Below are 14,442 nucleotides of genomic sequence, written 5' to 3' on the forward strand. Positions count from 1 at the left end.
AATTTCATTCATTCGTCATCAGTGATGATCAAAAAAAGGAAGCCCGAATCTATATATTTCTGTGATTAAAATGAAACATCATTAATCTATATTAGTAGTGTTTCATTTAAATCACAGAAAAGTGTGGATTGGGGATTAATTTTTTTAAAACCAAAAATTGGGGATAAAAAAAAAAAATCAAAGAAAATCACGATCCCCGTGTCATCACGTATTTCTCATTGTTTCTTCATTGCTGGAGTATCTCAGCGTTTACCTCGATTAAACCATCCCTCCTACCTCAACTGGATTTTTATTTATTTCAGACCAACGATGCCCCTAAATCCTCACCCCAGCGCAGGGCGAGCTCTTCCCTCCCCTGAGACTGTCCTGCAGGGGGCGCTCTCCGCCTCCCTCCTAATCCCGCTTCCAGCTTCCTTTTCCGCGCCCACCGCCCGAATCACCTTTATTTCCTGGTTGGCCAATCGGGGCTTCAATCTCGAATACATCCCGCCTCCGAGGTGCCCGCCTCCGCGCCCTAGATGCAGGCTGATTGGCAGGAATGTTTGTCAATCCCGCATTCGGACAATCCCACCGCCCCGCTCTCGTCTACTCCGCGCGGGTTGGCGGGCGGACACGTCCATCGCGGGTGAGCCCCGTCCAGCCACTACTCCCGCCTCTTGGGCGGGACGGCTAGCCCGATTCGTGCGGAGGCGTGTCAATCCTCGCTTAGCCCCGCCCCGCCCGCTAAGGCAGCCCGGAAGATGGCGGCGGCGGGTGCAGGGGCCGGCGGGGGTCTGTGAGGGTCGCGGGCGCTGCGGGCTCCGATGCCGCGGGCGGCTGGGTCGTGGGCAGCGGCCGTCGCGGGGCCTCGCCGGGGCCGCTGAGAGCGCGGACGCCGTCGTGCCGCCCTGAGCCCGGCGGGCGCGATGCCGCGGCGGCGGCTCCGGGGGCCGCTTCTGCCCCTCGGGCTCGGCCTCCGGCTGCTCCTCGTGCTGCTGCTGCTGCTGCTTGGAGGCGGCGAGGCGGCCCCGCTGCCGCGCGCAGGTGAGGCGGGGCGGAGGGCTCGTCCGGGGATGGGGACGGGGATGTAGCGCCCGTGTCCGCGCTACTCGGCTTCTGCTCGCCCGCCCCCAGTATCTGGCGCCGGTTGCTGAGCGAGGCGGGAGGCGAGTGGTGGCCTGGCCTGGCCTGGCCTGGCCTGGGGCAAGTGCCGGCCGTCCTGTCCCGTCCCGCCGGCCTTGTCCGCCCCTGTGTCTTGGCGGCTCCGCCGCGCCGCCCCGTGCCGTCCCGCCCTGTCCCGTGCCCCCGGGTTTCCGTGCAGCTCCTGCCCCAGCGCGGGGACCTCTGCCGCTTCCCTCTGGGAGTGAATCACCGGGGTGGAGGCTCCCGAGGGCAAGCAGTGCTCGCCCGCTTCCGGCCACCTTTGTAGTCGTGTCTTTTTTTTTGTTTTGTTTTATTAATCCGCATTTGTGCGTAGGTGAGAGCGGACTTCCCCCGCCGGCCTGGCTGACCCATTTGCAGCCTCCCCTTGGCTTCCTCATGCTTTGTCTCTGACGTGTCTTGTACCGTACTTCACTTGTCTCTAGGTTGCAGTTTTTTTTATGTGGAGTCCTGCTAGCCACCATGGGTGGTGCAGGGCTGTCAGTTCTGTGTACGGTTATTTTCCTCTTTCTTGTGTTACTTAATGCTTTTAGGCCCCAGCATGAGACTGGGATCCCATTTTCCTAGTCCTATCCACACACTTAGTAAGATCTGGTCTTTAACCCCAGTGACCTTTTACTTAGAATAAAACAATATGGTCTGAGGGTGAGAGAAAGGGATGCAGCACACAGGCAGAGATGCTGGGATTAATTTGTCCAGCATGCAGGTTTGCTAACCAGCTGTATGATTTCTGCTTGGCAAATTCAGGTTTGGATTTTTCTCCTCCATTTTCTTCTGTCTTGGAATGCAGCACTTTTCTTCCCCCCACGGTGTAGCTCAAAAGCAGAGTACTTTTCCTGAATACCTTTATGACTCGTTTTCTAAGTATCACTGCTTTGTGTGTCGGTTTTTTGTTTTTTTTTATATATAATTTAAATTTGCTATCTGGGTTATGCAATACATCTTGCAAAACTAGGGACTCAAAACCTGACTTGTTTAGTGCTAGTAACAAGCTTTATTCTCTGTATGGAAGACTGGGTGCAAACCCCTGTACTACAAGACTACATAGGACATAGCAGTAGTCTTATCTATCTGAATAAGCCAAGCACAAGGTGCTATGTTCAGTTCGGTTGAATAAATAAAAATTATGTATAGAAAATATCATTGAATGGGACACTGCATTCTATTTTTTGATCATAAACTGATTTGTTTAAAGCAAGCATTTGATGTTTTTTCAGTAGCTCTTACGCTTTCCACACTGGGGGTGCTGGGTACCTGTGCTGCTCGGCCGCTCCGTTTCTGTTTGTAATCTGCACCATTGGGAGGGACCTATGCTATGTTCTGGGAATGAGTATTTGTAGGAAGCCAGTGGCTAGGGAAGTCTGCGGTAGACCAGAGGACAGTCCAGCATGGAGTGGTTTCTGTCCTTCTCTGATATCCAACAAATTATTCAAAACTTGGTCATATAAAAGTCAATTAACTTTGCTGAAAGTGGAGATACTGATATGTTGCTGGTGGGAAGTTCAGCCAAGTGTTTGAGAAGTACCTTTTTCTGTTTCACTGACATCTTCGTTGCTGGGAAAGCTTCCCAGTGAATGGAGCAACATGTCAAAATGTCTTGGTATGCAGTAGACTGGATTCTAGTCCAAGTCTGCTATGTGCTCCTGTCCTGTCGCAGCTCAGGCTTTAGCAGTGTACATAACAGTGTGACCATACTGACCATGCAGCAAAAGTCAGTTGTTAGAAAGGTTCAGAGAGATTCATCCTGTAAAATGGTTGGTTAGTGGAGAACGAAACAAGCAGCCCCTATAGGGATTTGTCATACTGGACAAACATTAAAGCTATTTAGAAGAAGTGCCTTCTACATCATGTAGTGATGTATATTGGGAAGTAGTGGCTATAATGAACTTGGTTTATGAGCATCTTGGATCCCATTATGATTTTAAGGTGGATGAATTGTCCACTCCCCAAGTGCAGGGGAGTTGGACTCAGTGGTCTGTTAAGGTCCCTTCTAGCCCCCAACAACTATGAAACTATGAAATTATTAGAATGAGAAATTGGTTTGACTTGACTGATGGAAGCAGGCTCCTACACAGCACAGATGACCTTTGAAACAAAGGTGCAGTCAGTGTTCCCTGTTACACTGTTTGCAGGAGCAGTGTATGATGCTTGGGGGACATTCCTATTTATAGGACTGCAGTTAATTAAATAGCTTTATGAGTTTGTAAACAAAAGCTTTCCTTTGCAGGAAATTCAGTGGATTTTTATAATTGATTGATGCTTTTCAAAGAGCTGGATTGCCTTTCCTATTTTATTGGCTGTACCTTTACTCCAGAATCTTTTGCCAGCTGCAGTTCCTTTGAAGTATCTTGGTAGCTGACAAACATTCTGGTCTGTCTTGTTCTGTGTCTATTAAAGAAGGAAGTGGAAAGAAAAGTATGGGTGTAACTGTCCTGTTGTTGTGTTCCGAGAACAATGCAGAAAGCATAGAGTGTAGCCTGATCAGCTTCTCTTTGAGGGGAAAGCTAGGGAGAAGGGAACAGTTCCAGGCAAATTTAAAAAAAAAAAAAAATTGGCCACTTGACTAGTGAAGCTGAATTTTGTGTTAAAAGTGCTCCATGGAATTGCAGAGTTCCTGGGGCCTGGTTTGAGATGAATGATCTTACATCTTTTAGAGCTATTGTTTTAAGTTGTTTGCAGAGAGGGAGAGGCATTAATGAATTGCTTTATGGTCAGCTGGCCTTCTTGAGGTTCTTCTCAACTATGGAGCTAGGAATATCTTTTTTAAAAGAAGACGGGAAAGGGAATAAAATGAAGGAGGGCTTTGCCCTCCACATTGTTCAGAGTTGCTTATAAAAATTGAAGGAGTCCTTAAAGACAGTATCAACCAAAAGTAAGTAAATTGGCTAAGATTGACTGAGTTTTGGCAGTGAGGGTAAAAAGCTGACTGGTGACATGTATGGTTATTGTTTGATAGCTACAGTGACTGCTGCTGGAGTCTTGTGTGCAGAAGTGGTGAGGGAAGATGACTAGATATCAGCTGCTTACTATATGCACCGTATCTTTTCATCATGGACAAATCCATAGAATGAAGCAGCAAGGTTAGTTGTGCTTGGAGCCAAAGGGACATTAGCAGTTGTAAACTTCAGATTTCTTGTACAGCTTTTACACTGTGTGGGAGAAAAGTAAATGGGTTGGGAAAATAATCTTTAGTTATGATGACTTAATGTTTCACAAATAGATTATAGCACACTAAATTTATTTAACTTTTACCACCCTGAAGACTTATGTTCAAAATCAACCTCCTTCATAATGCTGTCAAATTTGCTGCTTATGTCAGATTTCATACTATTAAGAGCTGATCAAATCTGCAAAAGGATGCTTATGTTTAACAAGATTATGTGCATAGTATCAAACAGTGATTGTAATCATTATAGTGTCTGAAGACCTGAGAACAGGTCTCCACAAATATTTTTTTTACAAAACATAAACAAGGTAGAATTTTCTCAATTGGCATATTTGAGAGAGAGATGTGTAAGAAATATGTGTTTCATATTATATATTATTTATAATTCATATCTGGCCTGTCTCCAGCTTCATATATATATGAAGCTGGAGACAGGCCTGTTGAAAGTCTCTGAGTTGGGATCAGAGGGGAGAGCAACAAGGGTGATGATGTTGTGGTGGGGGGTCTGCTATAGACCCCCAGACTAGGAGGATGAGGTGGATAAGGCTTTTTTCAAAGAGCTGGTATAAGCTTCCCAATCACAGGCCCTGGTTCTCGTGACTTGAATCACCCTGACATCTGCTGGGAGGGCAATACAGTGGTGTACAGGCAATCCAGGAAGTTTTTGGAGAGTGTTGAGGACAACTTCCTTGTGCAGGTGTTGGAGAGGCCAACTAGGGGCCAACTCTTAACTTGCTGATCACAAACAGGGAAGAACTGGTGGGGAAAGTAGTATAGTGGATGGCAACTTGGGCAGCAGCAGCCATGAGATGATTGAGTTCAGGATTCTGAGGAAAAGAAGGGTGGAGAGTAGCAGAGTAAGGACCCTGGACTTAGAAAAGCAGACTTTGACTCACTTAGGGAACTCATTGGCATCATCCCCTGGAAGGCCAGTCTAAGGGGGGAAAGGAGTCCAGGAGAGCTGGCTGTACTTTAAAGAAGCCTTACTGAGGGCAAAGGAATGAACCATCCTGATACACAGGAAGACTAGTAAGTATGGCAGAAGACTAGCTTGGCTTATCAGAGAGTTCTTCAGTGAGGTAAATACAAAAAGGAAGCTTATAGGGAGTGGAAATTTGAACAAATGACCGGGTGCAAGAGAATTGCTTGGGCATACAGAGATGAAGTCACAAAGGCCAAAATGCAGTTGGAGTTACAGCTATCAAGGCATGTGAAGGGTAACAAGAAGGGTTACTACAAGTATGTCGGAGATCAGGGAAAGTGTGTGTCCCTTACTGAGTAACAGAGGATGCAGAAAAGGCAAAAGTGCTCAATGCCTTTTTCATCTCTGTCTTCACAGGCAAGGTCAGCTTCCTGACTTCTGCACTGGGCAGCACAGTTTGGGGAGGAGGTGAGAAGCCAACAGTGGCAAAAGAACAGGTTAGGGACTATTTAGAAAAGCTGGGGCCAAGATGGGATGCACCAGAGGATGCTGAGGAAGTTAGCTAATGTGATTGCAGAGCCGCTGGCCATCATTTTTGAAAGCAAATGGTGATCAGGAGAGGTCCTGGGTGATTGGAAAAGGGCAAACATGGTGCTCATACTTAAGAAAGGGGAAAAAGGAAGATCCAGGGAACTACAGACTGATCAGCTTCACCTCAGTCCCCGGAAAAATAATGGAGCAGATCCTCAAGAAATCCATTTCTAAGCACTTGGAGGAGAAGGTGATTAGGAACAGTCAGCGTTGATTCACCAAGGGCAAGTCATGCCTGACCAACCTGATTGACTTCCTTCTATGTTGAGATGACTGGTTCTGTGGATGTGGGAAGAGTAGCGGATGTGATATACCTTGACTTGAGCAGGGCTTTTGACACGGTCTCCTACAACATTCTTGTGAGCAAGCTAAGGAAATATGGGTTAGATCAGGGGTTTTCAACCTTTTTAAACAAGTGTACCCCCTCTGTCTTGGAGTTTCAGCACATATACCCCTTTATATTTTTTTCTTGTTTCTAATGGGGGGGGAGATCAAGGCCCCTGTGGTGAGGGAGGCGGTGGGGCAGGTGCTGCACAGCTGGGGCAGGGTGGGGTGTGGGGCAGAGCTGTCAGTGGCTCATCCAGGTGACATGGGGTGGGGGCATGCAGCCCAGGAGGGCACGGGTGGTGTGTGCCACCAGATCTGCATGCAGGGCAGGTTGGGGTTGTGGCAGCACTGGGAGGGGGACTCAAGGGGGGTTACAGCAAATTTTTGGGTGGCTGCAGGCCCCTTCCCCCATAGCCCCATTCCCAGCATCACTGCCACCTGGCCTGAGCACAGCCTTACCCTGTGTGCAGATCCAGGGGCACATGCCTTCTGGGCTGCATGCCCACACCCCCTCCCTGTGCCCCGTGGATGAGCTGCTTGTGGCTCTGTCTTGCACCCCACCCCACCTATCCAGGGCCTGCCTCACTGCTGTTGGCGGGGTGGGGAGGGGAGGGAGGGTGCAGATCAAGGCCCCAGTGATGAGGGAGGGAGCAGGGACTGGGGGAGTATATATACATATACAGAGAGAGAGAGATCTAGATCTAGACTTAGATAGATAGGGGCGTGCATGTGTGCGTGCATATCTAGATATATTCACCCCCATCCTTAATGTGTGATTAGCTGTTATGGGAAGTGCAGTAAAAAGGTGGACTTTGCATACACTCCATCTGCATTCAGAAGTATATGTGGGTTGTTTTCTTCCAGGGATGAGTAATATAGTCTTCAGCAAAAGATGTGTGGTACTCAGGAGCTGCCCTTATTCACTGACAGTTCTGCTATTCCAATGGGATGTGGATGTTTGGGATAGTTATGGTTATTAAATGGGATATAATCTTTTCTGTAACTTGTGCCAATTTTGTGTTGGGCTTTGAATATTAGGACAGACCATCTTTTAATTATGCAGAGAACAAAGCACGGGAGTGATGTGTATGTAACCACCTGAATTGGATTGCTGTTTTTTTACTAGTTGTAGTTCTTTAAGGATATGATTTCATTCCTAGTTATGACGTGAAATAATGCAGCTTCTTGATCTCTGTGACCACATCTGTGTTTGATAGAATGAGGTGCAGTTTTCTAGGCAGCTGCAAGTGGAGGTGAGATTCTTTTACAATAGAGGCCATTTGGGAAGTTCAGAATGCTCTTGAGTTCACAAATCTACTCTATGTGTAATAGGTTTATTTTCTTCTGAATGGAATGTGATAGGGTCTGTCTTACGTGGGTTCATCTTGCCTCTTCTCTTTTTTGTCCTGCATTGGATTTTCTCCTTCCTATGTTTTTTTCTCTCTTTTATAATAAGTGCAGTTTCTGTGTTCACTCTCAAGCCTCAGAGCACTTTTGGATGCTTTGAGGATGAGAGTTTTCCCCTATCGTACACGTTCCACTGCCTGTCGTGCCTCTCCCCTTTCAGTGCCTGTCCCTATTTTAGATCAGTTTTACAAAGCTTTTGGTGGTTTTCAGCCAAGTGCAGTTGTGGAAACTGAGCATCTGCAGAGATACTAGCACTGTCTTGTAGACATAGGCTGTCTGCTCCACAATAGAAAACCTAGGTCAGAATAGCTGTAGTTAGTGGCCCACCTTCCTGGTGTATATGGAGCCTGTACCTGGTGAATAGCTTAGCTTAATGTGTCCAGTAAAATAAGCTATATTAGCAAAATTACAGGTATACCATGTCTATATAGGTCTGTCTGCATGAGGGCTTTTGCCAGTATGTTGCCTCGGTGATACCCTTAACCAGCATTATTATACTGGCAAACATTTAAGCAGTAGACTAGCTTTTGGGGGACATCATACCCAGGTTAAATCAATGGTGTGATTTTTAAATGGTCAGCTGGGCAACCATAAGGGTATTTGAACCAGACCACTGGAGAGATTGTATGGTACATGATGTGGCAGTGATATTCAGCTTAAATGTTTTGTAATACCCAACCCTTGGGTATTTAGTTATTTCTTTCTTTAGTTTTAAATGAAAGCTATTTTCATGATTTATCAGGGGTAAGAATAAAAAGGTACCTTAAAATAAGGTAATAGCATTTCCTAGCATTTTTTAAAACCTTACATTGAATATTTTACATAATTCAAAATATTTTGTACACAAACAGTTAATTCATATAGCATTATCAAATGTGAAACTATGTTAATCAGTGGTATACTGTGGACATCTAAGATCCCATTCTAAACTTTCAGCCTTACTCAAATTGAGGGGTGTCTGTCATACTGTGTAATTAGCTCTACTGGTGTCGGTGGAAGTACTTCTTGATTAAGGTACTTACTGAGGCTGAATTAGAAATTGGTAGAATTAGGCCAAAATACATAGAACTGATATGTTTAGGTATTTTAAACACACTTTGTTTGGCCTTTGTAAGGAAAAATGGAAAGATTGAATATCTCTGCCAAAGATTGTTTAAGCTACAAAATGAACTAGGCAATGTTTCTGTTCTTGCATGTGTTAAGATTCACCTATCTGGAAAAGCTATAATTTTAAGAGCATGTGCCCACAAAATATAAATGCATTTAACTCAGATTTGTGAAATTGCATGCCTCCGTGAATTACTTTTCTTGATCTTGCCTCTGAAGTGGATACTGTTATTTTTGTGGGGGAGTGTGGAGGTGGGAGGAGGGATGGGAGACTAGCTTTTCCAGTCAGGCAGTGACTAAAACACTTTCAGGGAAAACACTGCTACCTTCCTCCACTGCGAGTTCTATTTAGGGAGAATAGACCCTGTCATCATGAAAGAGAAAGGGCTGGTTGTTTTCCAAAACTGTTGTCTCTGGTCTTCTCTCATCCCTCAACTCTGAAGGTGAGCATGAGTTAAGAGACCCATTGAATGAAGGGTAAGTGGAATATTTCAGCTCTTGTCTAGAGCATTTGGCTGGAAGTCACACGCCCTTTTGCCAGCTACTGCTCAAACAGGTCCCGTTGCTATGCAGTTGGACATGAGAGTTGTTCGAGAGTCTTGTTGAGGTCATGTATAAAGGCAACTCAGAACTAAGCAGGGAAAAGTTCATTTTGCTCTGTAAACCACATGCTGAAAGGGCCAATATTAATGTACACTACAAACCTTCAGTACAAAAAGCAAGCAGATAATTTGGACAGCTATAATTTCTGGTTTTACAAGTTCTTTCTTGAAGACTAGCGATTAACTTACTCTACAGTAAAAGGAAAAATAGAAGATCAACTCGATGAAGTGAAACAATCTTTTTGTTTAAACATATACTTCTAAAGCTAATACAGAAGGGCACTTCTGTGTTTAGTTGTGCAATTTTACTCTTAAAATGAAATGCTTTAGGAACTCTTTGAACCTGGAACTCGTATCCATTAATGAAAATTATGAACAGCTGTTTGTTCCAAAATATTGCTTTTAATGTACATATTTTTCTTTAAGACACTTGACTTTCCTTTGAATTGTGGCAGGAATTAAAAAGCCTGACAGTTTGGTCTTAGTGAGAACTAAAACTCTACTTGGTTATATCTCTGTTCCTTTTTAGGTAGTATTGAATAATGAAACATTTCTAGTTGTTGCTTGCATTAGCTTGTCATCAAAAATATGTTGTCTTTGACTTCAAGAAATTGCTAACATTGTGCTGAACTTACAAAGTCAGCAGAAGGTGGTAGAGAAATTGGTTGTGCAGCTACTTGATGTTGTTGTTAATACATGTTTACAGTGCAGGACTAGTAAGAGCTGACTGAAGCTGCCTAAAGTGCGTCCTGTCTGAAATTCTCTCCTTTTTTAAGTTTGAACTATGGGTTACATTCCTTTGCAAGTTCATACTAACCTTTGCTTGTTGCTCGGTGGCCATATCTCAGTTGAAGGTGATTGGTACTTTTGGATTAGCAGTCCTAATGGATAATTGTTAATTAAGCCCAGCGATTTTAAGGGCTGATATTATAGTGCTGCACAGCTAATCACTGGTACAGCTGCAGAAATAGCTGTTTAAGGTGTAATAGTAAAATGACATCCTTTCTGGCTCATAGCTGCTGAATGGAGTACAAAAGGAAAAATGCAGGATGACAAATAGAATAATTAATTAAATGAGTTTCAGAGCATCCATATCCTTAAGCTAGGCATGTCTACTGAATGAATATTCTGTTTTAATTTCCTTCCCTTCAGTCCCATGGATCATGTATTGAAATTATTTTCAACAGGCTCTGTTTTAAAGTTCTGTCTTGTTATCTGTATGCATTCAGAACTCAGGGACTTGAGAGAAGTAATATCAGAACTGGCACCATTGTGACCATGTATATTGGATCTCTGCTTAAAATACAGTAGTATCTAAAATATGTTCAAAGACTATAGAACAAATGAGGGTTGGTACTGTCCTAGTCCTGAAGTCAGTGATCCAAGAATCTGATTTTTGCATGAGCCATAATGTTTCTCCATTTAAAATCAGATGTTAACATGACAGCAAATGTTTCTCACGAAAGTCTTTCCATTTTGGAACTAACATTTATACCCCAAAGCTATTGTGTATTTATAGTTTAGCTATGACAAGATTTCACACTTCAAACACTTTCTCTCACTAATACCTAACTAGTTGTTAACACAGGCTGTTCAAATAGTAAGTTGTTGAAAGCTGTATCTAAGTTAGATAGTAACAGGAAGTATCAAGTATTAAAGTTGAAAAATAATGAATAACCATTGAACTAACAGCAACACCACTGAAAATGAATGGCATATATGATTTAGGGTCTGCTTTGGCCATGACTTTGTCCGGTATCACAGAAGTGTTGCATCCTGGCTTGGGCAGATAATACTGCTCACTTCCATGCTTCCACACATTGGGGCTCTGGCTTACGTGCTCATTGTCATGGTTAATACTAGCTGAGTTTGCTTATAAACAAATAAGAATACATTTCCCTTGAGGTTCTGACTCTGCTCATTGCCTATTCAGTTGGCACTCCTAGGATCATAGCAAGATTACACTTTTGTGCTCTGATAGCATTCCAGAAGTTACTGCATTGCTTCTTATTTTGCTTGGCATGTCAGTGGCTTATAGAAACAGTTTTTTGACTTGATCAGTTCTACTACCATTGCCATGTGCTAGAAATAGGTGTAGTTGCTAGCATAAAACTGCCATGTGTATGTACCTGCTCTCAAAAGAGAGATCATGGGAAAGTAGGGCTGGAAGAAACCTCTTGAAGACCTCTAGTCCAGCCCCTGCTCAGGGCAAGGTCACCCTTGATTAAATCATCCCATTGAAGTCTCTCTCTAACCTGCTGTTGGAAATTTCCACAGTTCATATAGTGGGTTCATACTGTGGAAATTCCACAGGATTTCCACAGTACATATAGTGGGTTTATTGCAACATAGAGCAAACAGTAGGGAAGTACTGAGTCTTAAAATTGGAGATCTTCCTGCAGCCTACACAAACTGAACAGTTCCTTTTTATATATAATTTTTTTATATCGCCTTTATCACCTTCCGTTAGTGCACTGAGTGGCAGGACAGTTGCAGGTAGCTTGCTTTTTTGTACAGTCTTTCTAAGCTGAGAATTGTGTGTAGTGTAAGTGTTTTGTTCTGGTTCAGTTTTTGTTTTAATACATGAACACCATGTTAATTGTTGCATTTGGAAGTATCTTGCCTTGCTATTGGAATTAGATACTCAATACACTGTAGAGATGAGAGAACACCTTTGTTTGCTTAGTTTCTAAAATTGGCAAATTACCTCATGCGTGGAAGAGTCTACTTACAGCCTCAAAACAAAATCAGACAGATCTGAGAATTGGAGCCTTTATAAAGTTTTTTGTAAGTTGTCTTTCAAAAGCAATATTGTACAAATGTTGGGAGTAGTGAAATGCATGAAGGCATCTTATGGTTATGCCAGCAAAGTTTTATCATCAAACATTCTTCACTTATGCCCAGTGCCTGTATCAATGGCATTTGGCTTCCTGGATGCACACTGGATGGTTACCTGTGGGTTTTTTGCTCAGGCTTCTTGTGAAGGGACTACATTTTATATTCAGAGGTGCTAAAAAAAAAAAACTGTTCAGAACCTATGGTATCAGATATTTAATGGGTGCTGACTGTACATGCAACTTGGATGCACAAAGGAAAAACAAGAATCCATTTTTGCAGGCCTCCATTGCCAAAAAAAAAAGTTTTAAGTGAACTAGAATCATAACTTATTGTTAAATGCTCTCTATTAGGGGTGCACTGATGGGAATTTTTTTGACCGATACCAGTGGCTGATTTTTTGAGGAGCTGTATCAGCCGATACCTATCTGATTCCAGTATGTACCTGGACAGCTTGGACACCAGTGTTGGGCTTGTTAGTCTGGTATGGGGGAAGGGGTGGATCGAGGCCCCGTGGGGAGGGAGGAAGTGGGGCAGGGACAAGTGCTGCTCAGCCAGGGTGGAGCACAGGACAGAAAAAAATCCTGCAGCACGCTTATGGGCTTGGCAGTGCTACGCTTGCTAGCACCATGGCCGAAAGACTTGGGGGTCATAATTGACCACAAGATGAACATGAACCATCAATGCGATGTTGCAGCTGGTAAAGCAAACCAAACTCTGGCTTGCATCCATAGATACTTCTTTAGTAAATCTCAGGATGTCATCCTCCCACTTTACTCAGCCTTGGTGAGCCTGCTGCTGGAGTACTGTATCCGAGTCTGGACTCCACAATTCAAGAAGAATGTGGAGAAGCTTGAGAGTGTCCAGAGAAGAGCCATGTGCATGATCACAGGACAAGAGAATAGGCCTGATGAAGAGAGGCTGAGAGCCATGGGACTCTTCAGCCTGGAAAGGACAGGCTCAGGAGTGACGTGATGGCAGCCTATAAGTACATTGGGGTGTGCATCAGGTTCTGGGGGAACGCCTCTTTACCAGGACACCCCAAGCGATGACTAAGTCCAGCGGTCACAAACTCGTCCAAGTATATTTTAGGCTGGAATTAAGGAAAAACTTCTTTACCATCTGAGTCCCCAAGGCCAGAGGTGGTGCAAGCACCTACTCTGGGCTCTTTTAAGAGACGTTTGGATGCTTGTCTCGCTGAGATCCTTTGACCCTAGCTGACTTCCTACCCTTGGAGCAGGGGGCTGGATGTGATGATCTTCCGAGGTCCCTTCCAGTCCTAATATCTATGAAATCTATTAAATTGTCTGGGGTGGGGGCAGCTCCCACCCTGCACGCACCCTGGGAGGGCACGGGGGGGGGGGAGCATGTGGCCCCAGATCTGCAAGGGCTGGAACAAGATGCTGCTGTTGGCTGGGGCCAGAGCTGGTGCCGGGCTCTTTCTGGTGGGGACTGGGCCGGGCCAGGCTGGGCTGTGCTTGGGGTGGGTGGTAGTGGTGCTGGGAGTCAGGGTTTGGGAGGGGGCTGCAGCCCCCCCCACCAAATTTGCTGTAGCCCCTCCAACCTCCCCCCTCCCAGCACCACTGCCATACACCCTAACCCTACAGCCCCCCCGCCCCCTCACAGATCCAGGGACATGCATTTCCCACCCCCTTGCCTCCTGGGGTGTGTGCAGTGGTGGGAGCTGCCCCCTCTGTCCACCTGGCCCAGCTGAGCAGCGCCTGCCTCAGCCAAGCCCCACTCCATCCCTCTCCCTGGGGGCCTTGATCTGCTCCTTCCCCCTGCTTTTTCCCCCCTCTCCTAGTCTTACTAGCCAGTGGCTGCAGCCCTGAGCTGCTCTTTTAACTCCCCCCTCTTCCCCTTCCCCTGCACTGTCTAATTTTTGCTGCCCCCCCTGCCCCCTCAGCCAGCACCTCTCAATCCCCATCCCACAGACTGCTCTGGGTGCAGCTGCTTTTATCAGTGTTCACTGCTGATAGAACCAAGCAAGTAAGTCTGGGTGGGATGGATAGGGGTAAAGGTTTGCTGGGGGGGTGGACCCCACCCCACCCCACCCCACCCTTTATCCCTTGCATGTCATGCCTGTCACCCCACCCCACCTACGGGTTGTGCCTGGCTTCCCACCCCACCCATGGGTCGTGCCTGGCTCCCCATCCCCTGGTGGGCCCCGATCCCCTCCAGTCTGCTGGACTCCCAATCTCCCAGCTAGCCTCCTCCTATCGTGGCTTACCTGATACCTGGCATGCATTTTCAGTCAATTTAACCTTCCCCTAATGCCCCCAAATGTCTATACTTAGCCAAAGATAAAGTATAACCTTTATACTAAATTTGATACTTAAGCAATA

The 14,442-nt window shown here is 45.3% G+C and overlaps 1 protein-coding gene across 1 annotated transcript in view; it reads left to right on the top strand.

Moving 5' to 3' along the window:
- Positions 1 to 724: 724 nt before the first annotated feature.
- The window catches only part of LMTK2 (lemur tail kinase 2), a 68,431-nt gene continuing 54,713 nt past the window's right edge, over positions 725 to 14,442 (top strand). The window contains exon 1 of the mRNA XM_090024050.1: positions 725 to 1,023. Coding sequence (XP_089880176.1) covers positions 906 to 1,023 — 118 coding nt within the window. The 5' untranslated portion in view covers positions 725 to 905. The remainder of the gene's footprint in view (positions 1,024 to 14,442) is intronic.

This window comes from Crocodylus siamensis, chromosome 12 (genome assembly GCF_052110815.1).
Source record: "Crocodylus siamensis isolate JL-2025a chromosome 12, ASM5211081v1, whole genome shotgun sequence".
Lineage (NCBI taxonomy): Eukaryota > Metazoa > Chordata > Crocodylia > Crocodylidae > Crocodylus > Crocodylus siamensis.